We start from the raw sequence: 24,413 nt of genomic DNA on the forward strand, positions 1-24,413 counted from the left end.
GACACAATGTGCCTGCAGAGGCGCCTGTGTACAAGGCAAGATGAGCCCTATTTCATGACAGACAAAGAAAAAGACACCTCCAACTCCCTCTTTAGCTGTACACCTCTCACTGCTTCCCCATTGGTGCAGCTCCCTTGGTCACAGCATCCACTCTGAAAGCTATGGGTTGCTAGTCCTCTGCAGCCTACAAATGTCACATTCATCCCTGAGTAAATGAGATAATCCCAGCTCAGCTGGGTATGCACTAGACTGAATTAGGTAGTATGACCTCACATGATACATGCTTGCATCTCTAAAATAATGTTTTCTTGGTGTCTGCAGCAGGCTTGCTGCTACACACAGATAATTTGGGGGATTTTCTGCGTTGTGTTCCCTGTTTTGGCTCAGCATGGTGCTTCGTCAATTGAGGGAACATCTTAAGAGCAAAGCCACCAGCACCAAGCATAAATGTATTTAATTTGTTGCAATAAATTGTTAAACCTATGACTAGAGTGTTCCTGACTGAACTAGCTTTTGACTGTATCTAATGACTTTCATCAACAAATGTTTGGAACTTGCTCAGGTTTGTTGAAAGATGCTGTATTACCAAAAGCTCTTGGCAGAGGCTTTAAGTGGCTTAAGTTTAAAAATATTTTATCAGAGATATGTGTTTATGTTGTCAAGAATGAACCTCCATGCTCAAATATTTGGAATATTCTTTGTATTTACCCTTTGACTATGGAGTGTGTCAAAATGATGTGCACTGACATAAAAGGTGTGTAACTAAGTATGACCTGCAGTTGACCAAGATGAGTTTAATTAAAGCTTTATTTAACACAACTATTAGCTTTGTGTGCACTGCAATGTACCAAACCTGATAAGGCCATCTTATCTGTTGAAATGTTGGTTTAATTAAACTGCATAGAACCCTTGACTGTTTGCGAGACCTTGCTTTTATTTGTTCCATGTTTTTATGTACTGTAGACACATTTCCCTTCACATGCTTACTGTTTGGAAAGAAAATGTTCAGAACTATAAATAATAATAATAATAATAATAACAACTCATATTTGAGCCTCATGCATCTAAAAAAAGGGGGGGAAACAAATAAAACCAATCAAATTTAAACTTGACTTGAGCCAATAGGTTTCCTCTGCAGTATTACAACTCAAAAACTTGAGTGAAAGGTCTAGTAAAATTATGACCCAGGTTTAATCAAAGGCACTTGCATAATGTATGGCATAATTAATTTCTTGGAGCAAACAAAACAATAGAGAATAAAGACAAACAACCAGACTAAACAAAATGGGATATTCATTATTTTGTGTGATTCAATTACAAAAGGGGACGTCTGTGCATTTGCAGTCTAACAAATTACCTCCCATGGTATAATAAACGCTAGACATAAATCATTTGTCATATTTCATTATAGCACAAAACAGGGATGGATATGCTCTGATTTCCATGCTTTCCCTGATTACTATTCAAACATTTTGTGTTACTGCTGGTGCTGTTGCAGTGGAGTTGGTAGGTGGTGTATGTTTTCTGCAGTTGTTTGCTTGTGTGATTTTGTTAAATCCAACAGCAGATTATTCAAAAATGATCATTCATTCTTTATGCACACTGTGGTCTGTCACCAGTGCTTTGTTATTAATTCACTATTTTAAAGAAATCCTTTAGGCAGTTTACTCTTGCATCTGTTACATGACTAATCTATTGCAATGAGAGCTTCTCTCTGGTTATTTATTTTCTTACAAGTCTTGTAATATATCTAACTTTCCTCCGTCTGCCTTGACGACTTCCTGTGTAGTGATTTCCTCAAGCCTGAAGAAGAATTTCCATTGAAGAAAGATGATGTTGGTTCAGAAAAGGTTGTTTTTTTTCTAAATTAATTATTTTTTTCATCATCGAGGAAAGGTATAATCAAATCAAATCAAATCAAATTTTATTTGTATAGCCCAAATTCACAAATCACAGTTTGCCTCAGAGGGCTTTACAATCTGTACAGAGACGACACCCTCTGTCCTTCGACCCTCGATTCGAGTGAGGAAAAACTTGCCCCCCAAAAAAAACCCTTTTAACAGGGAAAAAATGCGGAAGAAACCTCAGGAAGAGCCACAGAGGAGGGATCCCTCTCCCAGGACGGACAGACATGCAATAGATATCGCATGTACAGAGCAGATCAACGAGATCACAATGTATACAATTATAGTAGATGGTTGACAGGAATGAAAGTACATAAAGAGGTATTACAGCAATAATAATGAAATGCACATAATGGAAATGTGACTACTAGTAATAACAGTAGTAGTGGTTAACGGTAAGGATAGTATGTAGTAATGCATTACAATAATAGTAGTGAAACATATGTAACAGAGATATGACTAATATTAGCAACAGTAGTGGTGGGTGTCAGGCAGGGCCATGGCAGTAGGCGCATCCAGGATCCACGACCCGGGTGCGTCCAGGATCCATGAGAGCCTGTAGGACTAGAAAGCACAAGGACTCCGGGGAAGAAGTGAAGTAAGTGACATGCAGAGATGGGGCATGTATACAGGCATAATGTATACAGATGGAGAGGAGAGGAGGAGAGAGAAGCTCAGTGTATCATTTGTCCCCCGGACTGGGCCTATAGCAGCATAACTAAGAGCTGGTCCAAGACAGGCCTGGGCCAGCCCTAACTATAAGCTATATCAAAAAGGAAGGTCTTAAGTCTACTCTTAAAGGTAGAGAGGGTGTCCGCCTCCCGGACCAAAACAGGAAGATGGTTCCACAGAAGAGGAGCTTGATAACTTAAGGCTCTGGCTCCCATTCTGCTTTTGGAGACTTTAGGAACTACAAGTAATCCTGCGTTCTGGGAGCGTAATGCTCTAGTTGGGTAATAGGGTAGTATGAGCTCCTGGAGATATGATGGTGCCTGACCATTAACAGCTTTGTAAGTGAGGAGAAGGATTTTAAACTCTATTCTTGATTTTACAGGGAGCCAGTGCAGAGAGGCAATACAGGAGTAATATGATCTCTTTTCTTAGTTCCTGTCAGTACACGTGCTGCAGCATTCTGGACCAGCTGGAGACTCTTTAGAGACTTGTTAGGGCAGCCTGATAATAGAGAATTACAATAGTCCAGCCTGGAAGTAACAAATGCATGGACTAGCTTTTCTGCGTCTTTTTGAGACAGGATGGGCCTGATTTTTGCAATTTTACGTAGAAGAAAAAATGCAGACCTTGAAATTTGTTTTATGTGGGAGTTGAAGGACATATCTTGATCAAAGATTACTCCCAGATTCCTGACGGTGGTGCTGGAGGCCAAGTTAATGCCATCCAAACTAGCTATATCATTAGATAATGCATCTCTAAGGTGTTTAGGACCAAGTACTATAACTTCGGTTTTATCTGAATTTAACAGCAGAAAATTGCAGGTCATCCAGGTCTTAATGTCCTTGAGACATGCATGGAGTTTAGTAAGCTGATTAGTTTCATCTGGCTTTATTGATAAGTATAACTGGGTATCATCTGCGTAACAATGAAAGTTTATGGAGTGTTTCCGAATTATATTTTCTAGAGGGAGCATATATAGGGTGAATAGTATGGGTCAAAGCACGGAGCCTTGAGGAACACCATGACTAACCTTGGTATACAGGGATGACTCATCATTAACATGTACAAACTGAAATCGATCCGATAAATAGGACTTAAACCAGTTTAATGCGGGTCCTTTAATGCCAATTAAGTGTTCCAGTCTCTGTAGTAGAATGTGATGATCAATGGTATCAAATGCAGCACTTAGATCTAGCAAGACCAGGACAGAGACAAGTCCTTTGTCAGAAGCGATTAGGAGGTCATTTGTAACTTTCACCAGTGCCGTCTCTGTGCTATGATGTGCTCTAAAACCTGATTGAAAATCCTCATATAAGCTATTGTTATGAAGAAAGTCACATAGCTGGTTGGCGACTGCTTTCTCAAGGATCTTGGAGAGGAAAGGGAGGTTGGATATAGGTCTATAGTTGGCTAAAGCTTCTGGATCAAGATTAGGCTTTTTAAGAAGCGGTCTAATTACAGCTAGTTTAAAGGACTGTGGTACGTATCCTGTTAATAGAGACAGGTTGATCATTTCTGGTAGAGATGAGCTAATTAAAGGTACAGTTTCTGTCAGCAACCTAGTTGGGATGGGGTCTAGGAGACAAGTTGTTGGTCTAGATGAAGAAATCATCGAAGTTAGTTGGTGGAGGTCAATGGGAGAGAAGCAGTCTAAATATAAGTCAGAATTTGCAACTGTTTCTGAGGTTCCTGTGTTTAAAGATACAATAGTGCCAGTTGAGGGCAAGCAATGATGGATTTTGTCTCTAATAGTTAAAATTTTATCATTAAAGAAGCTCATGAAGTCATTACTACTGAGCGTTGTAGGAATACATGGTTCAGTAGAGCTGTGACTTTCTGTCAGCCTGGCTACAGTGCTGAAAAGAAACCTGGTGTTGTTTTTATTTTCCTCTATTAATGACGAGTAATAGCTTGCTCTGGCATTGCGGAGGGCCTTCCTATATATTTTAAGGCTATCTTTCCAGGCTAAGCGAGATTCTTCCAAATTGGTGGAACGCCATTTCCTTTCAAATTTCCGTGATGTTTGCTTCAATTTGCGGGTATCCGAGTTATACCAAGGTGCTAACCTCCTGTGTTTTATAGGTCTCTTTTTCAGAGGGGCAATAGAGTCCAGTGTTGTTCGCAATGAGCCTGCAGTGCTATCAACAAGATGATCAATTTGTGAGGAACTGAGGTTAGCGGAGGAGTCCTCTATTATATTAAGACATGGCATTGAATTAAGTGCCAGCGGTATAATTTCCTTAAATTTAGCTACAGCACTATCAGATAGACATCTAGTGAAGGAGTTTTTGCCTAATGGTGTGTAGTCCAGTAATAGAACTTCAAAAGTTATTAAGTGATGGTCTGATAAAAGAGGATTCTGTGGAGAAACTTTTAGATTTTCAATCTCGATACCATTAGCTAGAACAAGATCAAGGGTGTGGTCAAAACAGTGAGTTGGTTTATGTACACACTGAGAGAAGCCAATAGAGTCTAATAATGAGATAAATGCAGTACTAAGGCTATCATTAATGACATCCACATGAATATTAAAATCACCTACAATAATTACTTTATCTGATTTGAGGACTAGACTTGATAAAAACTCTGAGTAAGGACCAGGTGCTCGATACACTACAACAAATAGAACTGGCTGTAAAGTTTTCCACGTTGGATGTGAAAGACTAAGAACAAGGCTTTCAAATGAGTTATAATTTAATTTAGGTTTAGGATTGATTGACAGACTTAAGTCATAAATAGCTGCAACACCACCTCCTCGGCCGGAGCCTCGAGGAATGTGAGTATTAATATGACTAGGGGGAGTGGATTCATTCAGGCTGACATATTCTTCAGGGTGCAGCCAGGTTTCAGTAAGACAGAATTAATCAATATTACAATCTGAAATTAAGTCATTTACTAATACAGCTTTCGATGACAGGGATCTGATGTTTAGGAATCCACATTAAATTCTCTTGTCCTGTTTTGAAATTGCAGAGTTGCTGTTAATTTTTATTAGATTTTCATGCACAACTCCTCTTCTGCTGACTTTTGATTTGATTAATTTAGGTGGTCGGTGGGCAGACACAGTCTCAATAAAGTTTTGGGTGTGCAACTGATCTAATGGAAGCTCAGAGAAGCGTGTAAGACTGCAGCTCTGCCTCCTGGTCTCAACTCTGGGTTGTCAGGCTGGTGGTTGGCTAATAAAATGGGTCAGATTTCTAGAGATGAGAGCCGCTCCGTCCAAAGTGGGATGGATGCCGTCTCTCCTAATCAGACCAGGTTTTCCCCAGAAAGTCCGCCAATTATCAACAAAGCCCACATCGTTTGCTGGACACCACCTCGACAGCCACCGGTTGAATGATGACATGGGGCTAAACATGTCATCACTGGTTAGATTTGGCAGGGGCCCAGAGAAAACTACGGGGTCCGACATTGTTTTGGCATAGGTACACACCGACTCAACATTAATCTTAGTGACTTCCGACTGGCGTAGCCGGGAGTCATTACCGCCGACATGTATTATGATCTTACTATATTTACATTTAGCTTTAGCCAGCAGTTTCAAATTTGATTCGATGTTGCCCGCTCTGGCCCCTGGGATGCATTTCACTATGGTCGCTGGTGCTGCTAACTTCACGTTTCGTACTATGGAGCTGCCAATAACCAGAGTTGGTTTCTCAACGGGTGTGTCGCTGAGTGGAGAAAATCTGTTAGAAACGTGAAGCAGCAGATGGTGTACCGTGGGCTTTGGCGTGGTACTATGCTTCTTTCGACTAGTCACCCAGCCGCCCTGCTTTCCCGGCTGCTCGGGAGTAGCCGAGGGACGGCTAACTGAAGCTACGGTTGCTTGGTCCGTACTAGCTAAGGGGGCCTGGCTAACTGCAGCAGTTACAGTCGAAGTTTCCATGCTGCGGAGCCGAGCCTCCAACTCACTGAGCCTCGCCTCCAACACTACAAATAAACTACACTTAATACATGTACCAGTATCACTAAGGGAGGCAGAGGTGTAACTAAACATCTGGCACACCGAGCAAGAGAAAAGAGGAGAGCGAGAGGGAGAGAGAGAAGCCATCGCTAGCTGATAGCGGCTAAGCTAGGATACGATAGATTAGCTAGCAGAGCTAAGAGAGCTACAAACAGCAGTAAGTTTAGCGACTAAGCTACGGGTGTTTCCCAGACGCCTTCTTAACTGCCTTCTTAGGAGAACCTTAAGATCAAGCCAAATAAGCTTCTTAAGAAGCTCTTAATGGGAGCTGTCCACCGCAGTGGTGCTGAAACTGAATCAATCAATGCCAGGCAAATCGATCACCCACCTCTTAATCAGCGCATAAGTCACACACAGCGCCCCGTGGCCCCCCCACACAGGTGCAATTAGGCTACGCATGTATCGTGTGTGTGGGGGTGTGGGTGCGGGTGCGGGTGTGTGTGTGGGTGTGTGTGTGGGTGTGTGTGCCAACAGGTGTATCCAAGTAGTAATCAAGCCCATTAGCGCATATATACCCCCGTGGATATAGGCACACACATGTGAGAATGGAAGAAACTGGCAGCAAAAGAGACAAGCGGGCACCGTCGTTTACCGTGGAGGAGATGGGCGTCTTAGTGAACGAGGTCTGGCAGCACCGTGATGTTTTATTCGGGGGAACAAGGGGCAAAAAGAACATCATGGTGAAGAACCGTCTTTGGCAGGCCATAGCCGAAAAGATGTCCCCCTCCAGCCCATGTGGCCTGCGTGACTGGGGTGCTGTGAGGAAGAAGTGGCAGGAGTTCCAGAGCCAAACAAAAAAGAAGAGTGCGAAGGTGAGGAGAGAATCCATCGGCACGGGTGGTGGAGCACCGGGTGGGACGACCCTCACTCCCGACGAGGAGAAAGGTTTCTCCATCATCGGGAAGACGGCCTTAGTGGGGGCATCGATGATCAGGGGGACGAGGGGCTCTCAGAAAGTGAGGATGAAGAGGAGCCATCCGGGAGCGGAGCAGGGACGTGCACGCCCCCAGGAGAGGATGACACCCCACAACCGTGCCCGGTGTCCGCATGCAGGGAGGCTTAACAGGGCGGCCCGCAATAACGACCTGCACCTGCAGGTGAAGCTGGTGGTGCTGCGGGGGATAGAGGGCCAACTCAAACGACCAACTGCCCTGCAGGAAGAGATGGTCCGGATAACGCAGGAGAGGTTGGAGCTGCACCGGAGACAGCTGGCGCTTGCCGAGGCACAGTTCAACCGTCCCTCCATCCATCTCAGTTCCAATCATCCTTCCCCAGGATTCAGGTATGGGGCATTTCTATTTTTTTATCTACATTACGCAATGTATCCCGTTCAATTTCACTAATCAATCTCCCTTCATTGCAGACAGCGCGGAGCCACCACCCCCATATGGTTTCAATAAACTACTTTGGTTTCCTTTTCAACCATGTATTGTGTGGATCATTTTGCATTGAAATGAGGGTGTCAATCCTAGCAACAAAAAGTCCCAGGCAATTTGTAATTTATCTAAGCGTAGGTTCATGACGTGTGCGTAATGTGCGCCCTGACACACGTGCTTCTCACTACTTTCAACACAGCATGTTTTGCCGCTAATTTCCCACTTGTTACCTGGTCACCTCAGAAACGTGGACACTATACTCCCACATACTGTATGCAACAATACTTCCTTAACATTCCAGTGCCAGACTTTCAGGTAAAGCACCCGGACACTGCAGCAATAAATTATAGTGTGCAGGACGTTACATGCAGCCTACATCTGCTGGTTCTGTTTATTGATTTCAGCCTTCAGGCCTGACAGTTGATATGGGTGGTGTGGTGGTTGTGGGTTGTGGGTTTATGGTTTAGTGATCAGTGCTTGGTGACTGGTGGTGAAGGGGTAGGGGCTGGGGTTGTTGGACCTCAGAAGAGGTTGATAAGTTCCTGTCTGGTCTGGGCAGCGGCCTGATGGAGTACTGCTCGCACATCGCGGGGGGCAGGGTTCGGGGCTTCGTCCTCTGAATGTTCCTTATCGTCATCCACAGGAGGCGGCTCATCTGCGCCAACGCGCACTGCGATGTTGTGCAGCATGGCGGCGACAACAATCACGCGGCAACACTTGAGTGGTGACAAGTGCAGCCCCCCCGACAAACGATGAATGCACCTGTAGCAGGACTTCCAGATGCCAAACACCCGTTCAACCTTCGTCCTAGTGATTGTGTGGGCCTCATTAAACCTCTCCTCCTGTGGTGTTGCTGGGTTGGTTACCGGCGTCACGAGGTAACGGAGAGGGTAGCCACTGTCCCCTAGGAGGATGCTCCTACCAAACTCTCCTCTGCCAGCCTTCTGCCCCACAGCCGAGTTGGCCCACATGAAGCTGTCGTGTGTGCCTCCTGGCCACCTGGCGACGATTGCGCCATTGTGGTCCACCACCACCTGGGTGTTGATGGCCGCGTAGTGCTTTCTACCGATCCAGCACGGATCCACCAGGGAGGGATTGTGGATTGGAATGAGGGTGCCATCCACCACACCGAGCACCCGGGGGATCCCAGCCACTGCGTGGAACCCTTGGTGGACCTGGCGGACCTCGTCCCGTGTGGTGGGCATCTTCATGTGGGTCCAGGCATGGCGCAGGAGAATCGGTGTCACAGCTGCCACACTCCGTGACATCGATGCCTTGCTGAGGCCGGTGCCGTCCCCCACCACCTCCAGGAAGCTCCCCACTGCGTAAAAGCGCAGCGCAGCCAGGAGCTGCACCTACGGGCTGAGGGCAAAATTGCAGCAGGTTGCTCTCTGGATGTGTGGAGACACAGGGTGATCAGCCGTTCGATCTCCGCAGGATGAGGTTCAGCTGAGTTCAATTACATCTGTTTCCTTGATATCTGTGAAATGCCACAGAGTTGTTGATGTTTTTTTATGTGTAGTACTATAAACTCATATATGCAGATGTGTGTGGAAAACTTAAACGTGTAATTCAATAAAAAGGTTTTTTTTCTTCTCTACTATTAGCCTATGTTTCTTGCGCCAGTGGTCCGCAGCTATGAGCGCATTTCAACATTGAGCATTGTTTTTGTTCGGACTTTCCATGTTTAGCCCTCCGAAAAGGCTTGACAGCTAGCACACAATTGCTATAACTCGTGTTTGTCTTTTGTCTTCTTTTATTTTCTCTTTATATGACAATGACCACAGGTTATAAACCTGAAACAAAAAACCCAGATAACAAAAGGTTACATGTAATATCAATGAAACTGCAACTGCAAATAGTTACTTTCATTTTTCAATAAACAAAACAGGATCCCTTTAAACATATAAGCAATCAAATGTCCATTTTATATATAGTAATGTTGAATTACATAAACACAGCAGACCAAACAATTAAATACTATTGTGTCTTGGCTGACATCAATAGCAAAGAATGCTAGCCGGAATGCTAACGGGAGCTAGCCGAGCACTAACGGGAGCTAGCCGAGCACTAACCGAAGATGCTAGGCAACACTCATATTAGAGGATGACTGCCTGACTGTGTGACGAACATTAACACAACACAAGTATTTAATCTTGACATCATTTGCAGGCTGTTTCCAGTTAGCTGCAGCTACTTACCAATGGGCTGTGTGCTCCTATCTACCGTCTGAATATGAGCTACTGCCGTGACCAAACAAAACCGGAAGTAGCACAGACTTACAAACTGCTTTTCAAAATAAAATGACCAGGTACATAAACCCTTGAAGAAATTATTTAGATTCGCAAATAATAATAAAATAATTTAGGTAACAAAAGTCTTGACAGTTTTATTATTTCGAAAAGTGGAGGGTATAAATTTCCCTGACGCGGCTTGATCACTGAGCATTTGGTCGCTAAGAAGGCTGTTAAGAGTGGGTCAGCTCGATCTTACATTTCCTTCTTAGTGAAAGATCTTCTTAAGCTAAGAGCGACTCTGGGAAACACATCATTCTTTCACAGCGTTCTTAAGAGCGCTCCTAAGAAGATCTTAGCACTTAAGAGCTTCTTAACGAATCTGGGAAACGCGGCCAAAGTCTGCACCTCCAGTACTTTTCCACTCACCTCACCTCTGCTTCTACCTGCCAGCCAGCCACACCCACCTCGTCACCTGACTCACCTCACCTCAGCTGCAGCTCGTCTTCAATCTAGCCAGTAAAAGAGCTCCTTTTTGCCAGATTGTTCTTTGCCTTCATGACAGACTTCCCGGCTTCGACCCTGCTTTGTCCTGACCTGGTAAAGATATTCGCCTTCTGTTTCCGACCATGAGTTTTGTCTGTGTCCTGCCAGATTCCTGGTTGCCTGTTTCGCCTCAGCTGAGCTACAGGAGTCTCTAGCCATAACTCCCCGGTCTGCTCCCGAGTATCTGCTCGCTTGGCGGGTCTTCCTTCAAGCTGCATATCTCCTGTGTTTCCTGCCAGGAAAGACTCATTACAAACTCTGTGTGTCTTGCAATTGGGTCCAAACGCGACCCATTACAGAAACTGACATTGTGTTTTTTTCTGCAGGCTGTTATTCTGTCTATTGAAATATATTCTGTTAGTAAGTTGGTCCAGTGAAAGATATGACATGATTTTTTTGATATCCAGTTTTAAAGGTTATTTTGTTCAAAGTTAGAGAAATTAGTAAGCTTCTGTATTTGTCTGTTGGGAGACACAACACAAGTCACCCTTCCAACCAAAGAGATGGGAACAATGAGATTCTGTAGCCTGTGATAGTAGAGAGTTTTTCAGTCGCTGCTATCCAAAAGGAGTGAACTGGTTAACAGGCCCAAGTAGTGTGAAAATAATTGTCTGTGCTACCCATTGTGCATTGTGAACAAATGTCTGTGTTAAGGCAATCTAAAGAAATTCTGCATTTGTGTTCATGTAATGGTTTGAATTTATTTTGCAGTAATTTATGTCCTGAAGTCACCCTCTAGTGGGAAAGCCCACTAGAGGGTGACGTCAGGATCAGATCAGACTCCTAAATGCAGGTAGAGAGGCCTGAGGCCTGAGAGGTAGGGCCAGCGCCGCCCCTCCCTAGACGCAGAACACGCGCTGTGCGTAGGGCCCCACGATCCGTGGGGGGCCCCATTTTGCGCAAGGGGACACATTCTCTGCAAATGCGCAAAGGATGCGCATCGCTGCCGTGAGGCGCGCTTAGAGCACCGAGGCAGGAGAGAAAAAAAAGAGACGAGTAATCTGACACCGCACACGTTGCTGCAATGATTGACAGCACGCAGCATCTGACCACTCAGCGGTCAGATGCGCCGACAGGCAGTTGGATGCAGGTGGAGAGATGGCGTCCAAACGGCAATATGAATCAGGAGCAAGCAAAAGAAAGACAAAGTCAAAACAAGAGGAGGCTCGTGTTTCACTTGAAGTTGGGTATGTTGTTGAAATAAAAAAGAAAAACTTTGTGGCATAAACACCCCAGCTGCTAGCCTGCTAATCATGAGACAGGATAGAGGATAATTCTGTCTAGATGTGGACTGGAGATTAAATTTTCCAGCGGCCCTGATTATCATTTATTGAATGTCTTGTTAACTGCATCTACATTCACCTCTGTTGAAAAAGGAGCGGTTAATTGACCAGTTGGTGGTCGTATGTTGGCTCAGGTTTATAGCCTATCAATCTATGCTATCAATAGAAGTTTTGGGCTATTTTTATGGAGGCAAAATGTCGCCATCTTTTGGTGAATTTAATTCACAAGTCATATAAGATTAGATAAGAACAATTAAGATAATCCTTTATTTGACCCACAATGGAGAAATGTAAAGCGTTGCAGCAGCAAACAGCAGTGTAGGAATATAGAACCTAAGCACTAAATGTAAAAATAAGTATATAAAAATATTTAAATATAGAAATATCATCAAATCATAATGAATATTATTAGCTGTAGTCGTAATTGCATTAATTGCATTTTAATCTTTGTGAGGCTAGTATGTACATTAATTTCATTGTGTAATTTACCATTAAGACCAAAACAAATCTTAATAATCTGCTTGTATGATGGATTTCTTGTCATAACAGGGTCCATGCTGAAGTTTATTACTAAGGGTGACACGGAGCCAGCACCATGTATGTCACAAGGGCCATCAGGCACCATGTCTACTGAAGCAGCCTGCATCTGTCAAAGGCTTGTTCCATTGTTGAAAGAGGCTGTTCATTTGATTTGTTCCTACTAATAAAAGGTTGTAAACCTAAATGGCATTTTGTGATACAGTCATTTTGTAAAGGGGGGGGGGGTCACCGCATGGAGACCTCAGTCTCTGATTAAATTTAAGTTTTCTCACCACTGGTGAGAACTTAATTTAATCACATTGATAAATAAAATAACTTTAAGTTGGTGAATGAGAGATTAACATGTTTGTGTTTATTGATCATTTAAGCCTTGTGCATTTAAAATGTAGTGTTTAATATTAATCAAACTGGTGGTTTGAGGTCTGACACATTTTAGGATTTATCTTTTATTCCCTTTCCTTGTTTAAACTCAGACCATCTGATTTAGATTAAGATGATTTGATTTGAATATAGACCATTGACATAAATATCAAGTTTGGAATATATTTCAATCATTAAAGTAGTTAAAATGCATTAGTTTGAGTTAAAATTATGAATTAGGTTAAATATTTAAGCATAAAGCATGATTTTAAAGAGTGGGTTTAATTTAAAACTGTTTAAAACCTATTGATTTTGTAAGATAAAATTGAAATGATTTAAATCATTTAATAATTGAGTTTATTAATGCATTTGATTAGTAATTCTTTAATTTAATTAAGTTAATTCAATAATTTATTCATGTTCAGGTATTAATAAGGCAATTGATTTTGTACTTATTTAATGACTGCCTGATTCTTTGTTTTTTCTTTGAGGTTATCAACCTGTTACTGCTACTGTTGCTGCATCCCAGTCGTGATGAATAAAAGAAGTAACTAAAAACAAGCTGAGTTGTGTCCAGCATGACCTCCAGGCCTCGAGCGAGTCAGGGAAAATTAACTCGACAGTCTGTGTTAGCCAAACCCATTTTAAACCTTTTATGTTGGGTGATGTTGGTTCTGTGGATAGTTTTATATTGTATAAGTTGCAGATTTTTATTCACATTGTTAATCGTGACAGACTTCAATACATCAGGCTCCTGTTAGTTAGTATAAATACTCACATTAATTGTGTATTAATTAGTCCTGCTGCCCAAATTACACACTAGAGCATCAATTGTGTGTTTATCCACTGCTGACCCCAACAAAAGCACTATTTCCTTCTCCAGTGTTTACCACAGGTTGAGAATTTACTTGTGGCGGTTATCTACGAGCTTACAACAGGCTGTTACCATTCTGATTTGACAACATTTATCACGTTTTTACTGTTTCATTTGAGTTAGAATTTTTACCGTTCAGCAGCAGGTCCTTTCCCTACAGAGTCAACCAGCATCTGACAAGACACGCCTACATTTTATTTTTTTTTCTTTGGTCTGGGGATAGAAAAATTTAAAGCTTTTCTTTTAAATGTTTTAAATACATAAGTGTAAAACATAAAAGAAGTTCCAACTAATCAACATTGTTTCATCAACAAAATACAACTAATCCAGACTGGACTGCAGAAAGCTGGTAACCAGCAAATCTTTATTTCTTCCTAGAAGCTCCCTGTCTTTATTTTTATGTCTTCTATGCTGTTAGCATGCAAAGCTTCACCATCCTCAGTATCTTTGCTGTCCTCTGATTCGCTTCCATTAACCCAGAGGTGGGAGAGGAGGAGCAAATAAAACAAGATCTAAAAAGAATCGATAAATGTTTCATCAGATTTAAAAGACGGTGTTAGCCTCAGTTTTATGGCCGCTACGCTACAGTTTCAGGGTGGCCAAGTCCTTGGGTTTAAAAGAAAGGTTTATGGTGCTGTAAACATAGCCCAATTCTCTTTTCCATTTCAACCACATAAAGTAGTGACAGATCAGTAAATCTACACGGAAGAGTGGAAGCTCTTTGCCCCTGTGCTTTCTCCTCTGCAGGTTTCTCCCCCCTTTCTAATTTCTTTTCAGTCAAGAGCACATGAAGGGTAAATGCTGGGATCAGTCCTCTGGTTAGTATCAAGTGGTAAATTGTAGGCAAATTGTAGCAAAGAGGAACCATTGTCAGGGATGATATAACCAGAAATGTGCTGAATACAAACCATGGACCACACAATTCTCTGCATCAACCACAAAAAGCTGTAAAACTACAGCTTATTGAAGTATTATATTTAAGGATATAAAGAACTTTTCATGAATGAAAGCTTTGAGTATAAACATTACACTATACACAGTCATAACGCAGTCTGAATCATTTGAAATTAAAATGATTGTTGATCTCACCTAAAGTCCGCCTATAGATCTATTTCTTTTTGCAAATTTGATATATTCAACAAATATATGAAACCTGTACCAAAATAATCAAAGCTGAATGTCTACTGAGAAGTTTGTAAGAACTTTCAACGATAACTCATAGTCTTCTGAAAAAAGTAAATCTAAGAATATGTAATTGTAACATAATTAAGTCTGTGATAATAACAATAAAAAACAAAGTTTGTCTCTTGACATGAATGTATCAAGTTGTGAATTAGTCTACATTTGTTCAAAACACAAGTCATTTTGTTTTTTTCCCCTAACAAGCTTTATGTAAATGGCTCAACAAATCTTCTTATGCAGATCCACACAACACACAATTTGCTCGTTGTATTTACTCTGCTCCAACTGCACCCCGTGTGGTGCATTCTGGGTACTTCTGGGTATTCTGGGTATTCGCGCCAACCATCTGAGCACCGCAAGGAGATGTTCCAGAAAGACTGAACTTTAAGGTAAGAATTAAGTTAATGTTAGTGATATAGTTGGTTAATTACTACAGTCTTTTAGGTTTTATATTGTTGTAGAAATGAATAAGTAAAATAACTGGAGGCTCTTGATGTAATTTGTAATCAACAATAGCAAGTGGCTTCAAAAGACTTACTATGTAACTTGAAACTAACGTTAGCAAGTTTTAAAATACTTGCTTCAAATGTAATTTGAACCTGACGTTTGCAAGTGACTGTAATTTAAAGTAAGCAGGGATGTGATTGTTTTTCTTCCACGTAACGTTAATTAGACGGCGCCAGGTGCCGCGTTTTCGGCTGCATGCAGAACACACCTGCTAGCCGTTAGCGAGGGGTTTTAGCTGTAAGTCGGTCGTGTTTTTTGGTCGCAGCGGTGGCTGTAGTCTGTTAAGTTAGCTCTGCTTGTTCGCCGCTGAACCGCAGCAGCGGGCAGAGCGAGTCCAGCCGCAGGTGATAGACAGCGCCGACTTCAGAGTCCCCAAATACGAGAGCCCACTGTACAGGGGGCAGCGTGAGATGCATGCTGAAAGACGATCTCTGTGCTCGCTAGGTAGCACCAATCATAACATGTAGCATACCAAAATGACGGGGAGAAACTCAGCTAAATGCCCATACTAAGCATTGCCACCCAAACGAAACACAAAGAATATATTCAAGCTCAATAAAACGCTGCTAGTTAGCTAGGTAGTTAGTTTAAAATTCATTGTGAAGGTCCTTGTTGTTTACATAAAGACAAAGGGGCTTCTTGAGTGAAGTGTGCACTCTTTTTACCATATTCTATCTGTGGGGTTACTTCCCAGCATCAGCTGTGTTTCTCACTGTATGCATGAATGCACACCCTGAAACAGGCCCAGGAAGTTTGTTTGTTGTTGTTGTTTTTGTTTGTTTTCCTTTAGTTTGACACCGCACACATAACTACATATGCTCCTACACATTGCAAATTTCGGTTTATGTTATGTTTGGTTGTTTTATTCTTAACATAATTTAAAAGATAGATTATTTACTATGATTTTGTTTTCTTCAGTGGTCAGTTACTAACTATGTCATTGTATCCTTACCAGGTGATTTATCGTGTCAAGCACATTGGATGAAGGTATGTAAAAACAATTGCAATTGTTGTGGGGAAAGTGGGCAATGTTAGATTATTTCAGTTAGTTTATGGACCAGACAATCATTTTGGGGGCAGAGATTCTGGTCTTTCACTGAAAAAATTGTCGTGACAGCCCAGTCTAAAATGTAGCAAAAGTAAGCCTGATGAGGCTGTCAGAATAAAAGACAAACTTACCTGATTACCAGATTAAAGGTGGCCTAAATTCAGTTTTTTTAAATTCTTCAATTTCTTAGCCTCCTGTACAGTCATATGGTCCTGAACTCTCGTATGCATCAGAACAATGAGCTTCTACAATATCATCTGTAATATTCGACTGATCTACATACGATCTTGTATAATTTGTGCTAAACAGAAGCCGAGCCCCTGACCATAACTTGGCATCACACTGAATCTCCCAGCTGACTTCTGCTCTAACCTCCTCCAAAGAGACCACCCCTTTTGCTCCTCCGTCGTGGTCTGAATGTACTTGGATCTAAACGCTGGCTTTTATTCTTAATGGGATGGATTTGCAAGATTTGTACCTATGTTGCCCCTGAAGCAAATGAACTTTTGAGGCACTACAGGTTAAGGCACGACCACAGCGAATTTCTTCCCTGTTTACATGCCGATTGCCCCTGCTCCTTCAAAACCTGGAATACCCTCAAATCACATTTGTCAAGGAAACATCCAACTAACAAGTCAACACCAGAAGTGATTTGTTTCAATTGTGAACTTTGCAGTTCTAGTTTTTCAACTGAGAAGGATTTTTTCCAACATCTTGCAGTTCATCTTAGGAAAAATCAAACTGTGCACTGTGTCTTCAGAGAATGTGATTTTTATACAAATGTGTTTGGAACCTTTGCATCACACAGATCCCGAAAACACATAGCACATTCTTCAAATGACTTCCGGGCTGAAATTGTACACAAGTATATAGATCAGTCAGATATTACAGATAATATTGCTGAAGCACATTGCTCTGAGGCATATGCGTGTTCAAGAGCATATGACTGTTCAGGAGAGTATGAACCTGAAGAATTGAAAGAAGAAGAAATTGAACTGAAGTTGGGCCACCTTTTATTGAAATTAGAGAGCATTTACAATGTGCCAAGCAAGTGCATTACCGAAGTAGTAGCTGAGCTCCAGTTTTTATCCTCTGTGGTGTCAGGTCCCGGCATAAAAAAAACTGTGAACTCATGTTTAAGAAAGCATAACTGTGTGCTTGATGACTCAGTAGTCTCTGATTTAGTCAAACAGTTGAGTGAGTCAAACCCAATTAGCACAGCTTTAAGAGCTGATGGTCCTCTAGCTACAACTTTCAAAAGACAGGAGTTCTTTAAGAAGACATTTCATGTAGTTCAGCCTGTTGAATACATTCTGGACAAGAAGGAAGGTCGAACGTTCCAATATGTTCCCATTCTTCAGTCACTGTCCCAGATATTAAGCCTGAATGACATTCAGGAGAAGGCTTTCAACTCTTCATACACTACTCACAAGGGCAGATACGAGTCATTTCATGATGGAACACATTTTAAAGAAAATGCATTGTTTGCCACTGAAAACATAACTCTTCCTCTCCTTCTCTATGTTGACGATTTTGAGGTGTGCAATCCCCTGGGAACATCCCGCAAAAAGCACAAGATTACGGCAGTGTATTGGGTGTTGGCAAATATTCCACCACAGTTTCGCGCTACACTGAAGTCAATTTATTTAGCTGTGCTTTGCAAGGCTGTGGATGTCAAAAAATACGGTTATGAAGCAGTGCTTGAGCCACTGTTAAAAGACCTTGTCCAGCTGGAAGAAGAAGGGCTCTTTATTCCTGCACTTGGGAAGAAAATCAAAGGCACAATAGTTAGTGTAGTAGCTGACAATTTAGGTGCCCATTCAATTGGGGGCTTTGTGGAAAGTTTTTCTGGATCTCATGTTTGCAGGTTTTGTTTGGGGGAGCTCTCTGAGATTAGGAAAAAAGAAGTAAGAACTGGATCCTTCCGAGCAAGAACAAAGCAGGAACATTCGCTTCATGTTCAAACAGCTTCAGAAAGTCCCACTCTCACTCACTGCTTTGGTGTGAAAAGGCAGTGTGCCTTAACTAATAAACTGCAGTATTTTCACGTTTTATCAGGGTATCCACCAGACCTGCTCCACGACCTGTTCGAGGGAATAGTACCTCTGGAGTTGGCTTTGTGTCTTAATGTTCTGATTAAGAAAAAATACTTCAGTTTATTTCAACTCAATGATCAAATCAGACAGTTCCCCTACAAGTGGACTGACAAAGCTGACAGCCCACAGCCTGTCCCGCTGAACTTTGCCACTCGAAAGAGCGTGGGTGGAAATGCTCATGAAAATTGGAGCCTGTTGCGTCTGCTTCCTCTTATCATTGGTTTCAAAGTGCCAGAGAGCGAACCAGCATGGCATCTCCTCATGGACCTGAAAGACATCGTTGAACTAGTTGTTTCTCCAATCCACACAGAGGACACAATTAGAGACCTTGACACTAAAATATCAGAGCACAGGCATAGATACCTCCAGGTTTTTCCAGAAGCAAAACTTCTGCCAAAACACCATTTTCTGGAACATTATCCAGAGCTAATCAAGGCTTTTGGACCTCTTGTAGCTCTGTGGGCGATGCGCTTCGAAGCAAAACATAGCTTTTTTAAGCGACTTGTTCGACATACCAGCTGTTTTCGAAACATTTTACTGTCTCTGGCTGTAAAACATCAATTCATGCTGGCTTACCATTTGCATGGCACAGACATACTCAAACCTGCCCTCAGTGTCTCAAATCTGTCCACAGTGCCTGTGGATGTCCTCAAGGAAAACATACAGGAAGCAGTGCAAAGAAAATTTCCTGGAGAGACGTGTATTCAGGTGGCCAATACAGTGACCTGCTATGGCACCACTTACTCAGTGGGAATGATCTTGCCGTACGGATCAACTGGTGGGCTTCCAGACTTTGTTGAACTAAATCTAATCCTCATTGTGTGTGGCCAGCTTGCATTTGCTGCCAAGTGTCTTCATTCCTGGTACTGGGAGCACCTGAGAGCTTTTGAATTGGAATCCACCAGACAAGTGACAATCCTTCAGCAACAGGAATTAACAGACTTCTTCCCTCTTGCAGCATACGCTTTTGAGCAAAGGCGATTTGTCACTTTGAAGCGTCACATTCCCATTCAAGATTAGGTAATTTAATACAGTATATATTGACATGTTTTACATTAGTCAGTATTTCAAATCATTTTCAATTGAGTGACACTCTGAGTGGACACTCAGCAGTGAGGGGCTAAACATATAAAGATTCAGTCTGAAAATGTGAAATAATAAAACAAAGTGGTGGTGGAGGTGGTGTTCTGGTGGGTGAGTGGTCTTAGAGCACATCCCATATGGACTCTGGCCCTTGTGCAGGAGATCACTGGTTTGACTCCTGACCATGACCATCATGTACTGCCTGTATGTTTCCCCCATTCTCTGGCCGAACATAATACGAGGGTTAAGATTGAAGCTTTTAGTCATCTTTGTTATAGGATGTAATTTTATTGTTTGTATGCCTAAAGTCAACAGAACCTTTTTTTTTTCTTTTTTCTGTCTCCTCTCTTTCCCCTTCCTATAGAGCAATCAACATGTCTGCCAGACTTCGAGTCATACTCCAAGAGGAAATTCGCAAGCTTCCCTTGCCCTCAGGAATCCCACAGACTGTGGATGAATTGAAGCGTATTGTACAGGAGACATTTGCAATTGAACAAGATTTTACTTTGCAGTTCCAGGACCAGGATTTTGACGGTCAATTTTTTACTCTTCTTGAAATGAATGAAGTAAAGGACAAAGACACCATCAAGGTGGTTCTTACTGCACCAGTGATCACACTAACATTTGAAGATTCTTTGAATGCTAAAGGACTCCAGGAGAGCTTTGGTGGCAGTTGCACTGAGTCATCAGAAGATGTCTCTTCCAGTTACTCCCATACATCCAATGATACCATACTTCTGTCTTCTCCAGAGACCATAATTCAGTCTTCTCCAGAGACCTCTCTTCGTTCTTCATCTTGGCCAGCTCAGTTTACCATACCTACCTTCTCCTTTGACACAGAGCTCATTCTACAAGCTGCAAATGAAGCTTACAGAAAGGACGGAACCCTGCTCAGCAATCCTTCAGTAAAACCCAACATTCTGGACAAACTTGCAGACAGCATCTTTGTCTACACTGCTTATCCTTCACGAGCACAAAGGGAGCAGGTTGCTGAGGCCCTGGTCATGAAACACCCCTGTTTGAGGGACCCTGTGTCTTCCAATGGTATATATGGATGGCAGAACAGCCTGAAATACAAGGTTGGCAATTTTAGAGCAAAGGTGAAGCACCTTGGATTACCAGAACTAAATGTAAACTGTCGGAAGAGAAAATCAGCTGCAGATGGACCTCCAACTAAAAGCTTGAAAAAAGCTAAGAAATCTGAGGTAAACTATCTCCCACCTCATCCTCAAGGTGAAACTGATGAAACCCTTGAAAAAGAGAGAGTAGAGCTTCTCTATGAGTACAAGAAGAAGGACAACACCAAAATCATCAATGAGAAGATGGCGAAAACCTTTTCACTGCGTCGAAATGATGTAATCCTCAATAAACCAGCTGTGATTGACTTCAAAGCTCGATGGCCTGCCCTGTTTGAGCTTTCCCAGGTATGTTGTACATTTTAATTGTGTCTTCTTCAATAGAGGTGGTAATGGTAAAGTTTCAAAGTCTTCAGCCTGGCATATGCCAACAAAAAAAAAAAAAAAATTGACTGCATTACCTGTGAAAACATATGAAGACGATGTTTACCTGATGAAACCTCTGTGATTACCTGTGGAAAAAACCTGATGAGACTGTCAGAATAAAAGCTAAACTTACCTGATTACCTGTGGTGGGGCAGGGATGAACAGTATTCCTACCTGATGAAACTGAAGGATAAGATTTTAACCTGATTACCTGTGGAACATTCCTTGCAAAACGCATGACCACTTAAGTGTTGCTTTCAGTGTAGCCTTAGGCTCCTGTTCTGTTTTTGTTGCTCTGTGTCTCTGTAATTCTTTTTTTCTGTATCTCATGATGTTTCTCCATCTCTCTTCTTTTGTAGATCGAGGAAGAATTCCGGAGGATAACACTTAAGCCACTACAGTCCACATTCCTGGGAAAGTTGGACCAGTACACACCCAGACTGTTGAGCCTCTACAGGAGGAAGGGAGGCGCTGTTGGGAAGAAGCTCGATGAGACCCTTGACATGTTAAATGAGGCATGTACTTATTGCACAACAGTTAAATAGTTAGTTATATGTATTAGCTTTCTGATGTCTGTACTTAGAATGATCTCATTTCTTTTTTTATAGGACAACAGCATTGACTCCAGAAGAGACGCTGTGATCAGAGGCCTCATTCTCTACCTTGGTGAGAAGACAGAGGAGCTCATCAAGGACTACAAGGTAAAGAAAACTGTTTCAAAGCCCTGCCTGTTTGAGATGAGGTTGTGCAATCCAGGATAGCTGATGGCTTAGTGGTATTTTAAAAATTGATTTTTTTTTTTTTGTCTATGTAGAAATGGATGGAATGTTATGATTTAAGCATCTAATTATTAACAACGCTATAGTCAAAGTTGGAAAATCATCAGAGATACCTAGAGACTTGTACATGTATGTGCTGCAGTTTGCTGAAAACTGCTGCTAACATTTTAATTAGATTATTTTATGGAATTTTGAAGATTGCCATTTATTGGAAATTAATCTATCAAATTGAATGAGACTATTTAGCCACTCTTAGATTTACTTAAAATGGCCTTCAATTGCATTAAATTTAAATCTGTGATACCCGTAGACAGTCTTATGAAGCTACAAAGCAACCAAAGCATATCAATCTGATCACCCATGCGGGGAGAAAGAGTGCCAAGAGAACTATACTGTATGCATCATTCACATTGGTATACAAGAGGGTTTTATTCTTTCTGGTATATTTTACAGGTTTTAGATGATGATGATGCTGCGACTGTCCAAGAGGCCCTTACTACACATGTCCTCAACATCTTCGTGGTCAGCAAAGCCAGAGATGAAGATCTCCCCAAGCAAGCTGGAATAGCCATTGAGGGAGCAGAGATCCTTTTTGGTATCCCTGATGTGGCACATGCTTGTACATACCTGATGGGCCTTATCTATGCCTTGGAACTAAGGTACCCAAACAAACTGAAATACACCTTTGAAGTTTTCCAAAAGATCTTCCTAGAGCTGGAGGATGTCAACCAAAAGGTGTCCTCCAAAGTCCATGATCTCAAGGTCAGTTTACATGCATAAAAGCCATACAGACATTGCTAGAGGTTTTGAGTGAGCTCCCTCTTGTCAAGGTTTACAGTTGTCGGTTTTACATCGCATCTTCTCAGGTTTTCCACCACGCTTCCTCGGTTTAAATTTTTATGCTTTGAAGCTTGTATATGCTTAAATTTGTTATGTGGTGTAAATTCCATCAGTTGTCTGCACTTTAAATGGCTAATATAATTCGGCTCAGCACAAGAGTAAATCATTGTAAGTGACCTGAGGTGTATTGTTCAAGCAGCTTTTGAGGTACTGCTACAGGAGGCAGATCTATACAGAACAGGAAAGCTCTGTACAGTTATATTTTGTGAGGTGCTGGATTTTGTGTTTTTTGCGCAATCAATGTATCGGTCAGATTTTGAATGTAGCCATCATTTGATTGGACGTTCAAACCTTTAAGGTCAGACTTTGGATGGGGTCTCATCCCTGCAAGTGCTTCCTCAGGGTAGACAGAATGGATGTTTGTTTTGTAGAACATGTTTGCAGAAGTTCACTTTTCATTAGAAGAACCATTAAGTAATAGGATGCGAATCCCATGAGTTATGTGTTGGGTCATTGGCATTGTCTTATGGCGCGTCTGGCACTGGCATCTCAGGTATTTCTGATGTTGTCAATACAATGGAGTTTATGGTCTTATTTTCTTATCAAAGTGTCTTTGGTATATCGTATGTTCCATGCCGTAAATACACTAAAATATTACAATACATCTGGAACTATTGTTAAACAAGGTAAACAAGCCCTTTTGTTTTGTTAAGTTGAATAATTAATACCAGATGTTGTTTGAATAATGTGGTCGTTGTTGCAGAGTATACAGTATTAGGGCTGCAACTAACAATAATTTTCATTATTGTACAATCTCTTTCTTTCAATTGATTGGTTTTGTTGTGTGAAAATGGGGAAAAATGTTTTATCACTGTTTCCCGAAGCCCGAGATGCAACTTAAAATGTCTTGTTTTAAAGATTAATTGATAATTACAAATCCTTTAAAAAAATCTGTGATGAAATTAGTAATTGGCAACTTAGCAATTAAACAACTAATAGTTGCAGCTCTATACAGTACACTCAGTTTTTGCCCAGTTCAATAGCAGTACATGTATGACATGAGTTTGAAATTTTGTGAGAATTTGCAATAAAATATGTAAATTTTGGTGACTTCTGACCTCTTGATTGTGTTGACCCTATGACCTTTCCTCTAGTGCAACTCTCATACAATTTGCTGAGTGTACTTATGATTTCCAGGGCATTCACCCTCTTAATTTAGTTATGTATTTTTTTTCTAGCATTTTTATATTGGACAGGTTGACCAACACATAGATCACATACTTGATTTAAGTAGCTCACCGTGACAAAAATATATCGTGTTTTATCTACTGAGAAAAAGTAAGGCAACTTTTTGCATCATTTTATCACATAGATCAAACAAGAGTTGTCTTTGTATGTACAACATTAATTTTGCAAGTCACGTCAACTTACTTTTGCTAGTAAAGTCAGCTTAACACAATTGAGTTGACTTGACTTGCAAAAGTAAGTTGACTTTACTTGCAAAAGTAATGTTGACTTGACTTGCAAAAGTAAGTTGACTTTACTTGCAAAAGTAATGTTGACTTGACTTGCAAAAGTAAGTTGACTTTACTTGCAAAAGTAATGTTGACTTTACTTGCAAAA

The 24,413-nt window shown here is 41.5% G+C and overlaps 1 protein-coding gene across 2 annotated transcripts; it reads left to right on the top strand.

Moving 5' to 3' along the window:
* Positions 1-15,216: 15,216 nt before the first annotated feature.
* Positions 15,217-23,900, top strand: LOC311259451 (uncharacterized protein). 2 transcript variants are annotated; one of them, XM_084356597.1, is made up of 6 exons: positions 15,217-15,324; positions 16,398-16,429; positions 20,034-21,093; positions 21,531-21,686; positions 21,780-21,872; positions 22,404-23,900. In XM_084356597.1, exons 3-6 carry the CDS (start codon positions 20,044-20,046, stop codon positions 22,728-22,730), a joined length of 1,626 nt encoding a protein of 541 aa, XP_084212723.1. In that variant the 5' UTR covers positions 15,217-15,324; positions 16,398-16,429; positions 20,034-20,043; the 3' UTR covers positions 22,731-23,900. The 2 variants fall into 2 exon arrangements, with proteins under 2 accessions (XP_084212723.1, XP_084212724.1); XM_084356598.1 differs by lacking the exon at positions 20,034-21,093 and having other exon boundaries at positions 15,250-15,324.
* The last annotated feature ends 513 nt before the right edge of the window (positions 23,901-24,413 follow it).

Source organism: Pagrus pagrus (genome assembly GCF_965226575.1).
Source record: "Pagrus pagrus genome assembly, chromosome: 7".
NCBI classification, from domain to species: domain Eukaryota; kingdom Metazoa; phylum Chordata; class Actinopteri; order Spariformes; family Sparidae; genus Pagrus; species Pagrus pagrus.

Bases quoted from the DNA above. Each gene is read 5' to 3' on its own strand.
- LOC311259451 (XM_084356597.1), top strand. From the start codon at position 20,044: ATGTCTGCCAGACTTCGAGTCATACTCCAAGAGGAAATTCGCAAGCTT. The intron at 21,094-21,530 runs GTATGTTGTACA...CTTCTTTTGTAG, and splicing joins CCCTGTTTGAGCTTTCCCAG to ATCGAGGAAGAATTCCGGAG. The intron at 21,873-22,403 runs GTAAAGAAAACT...TATATTTTACAG, and splicing joins AGCTCATCAAGGACTACAAG to GTTTTAGATGATGATGATGC.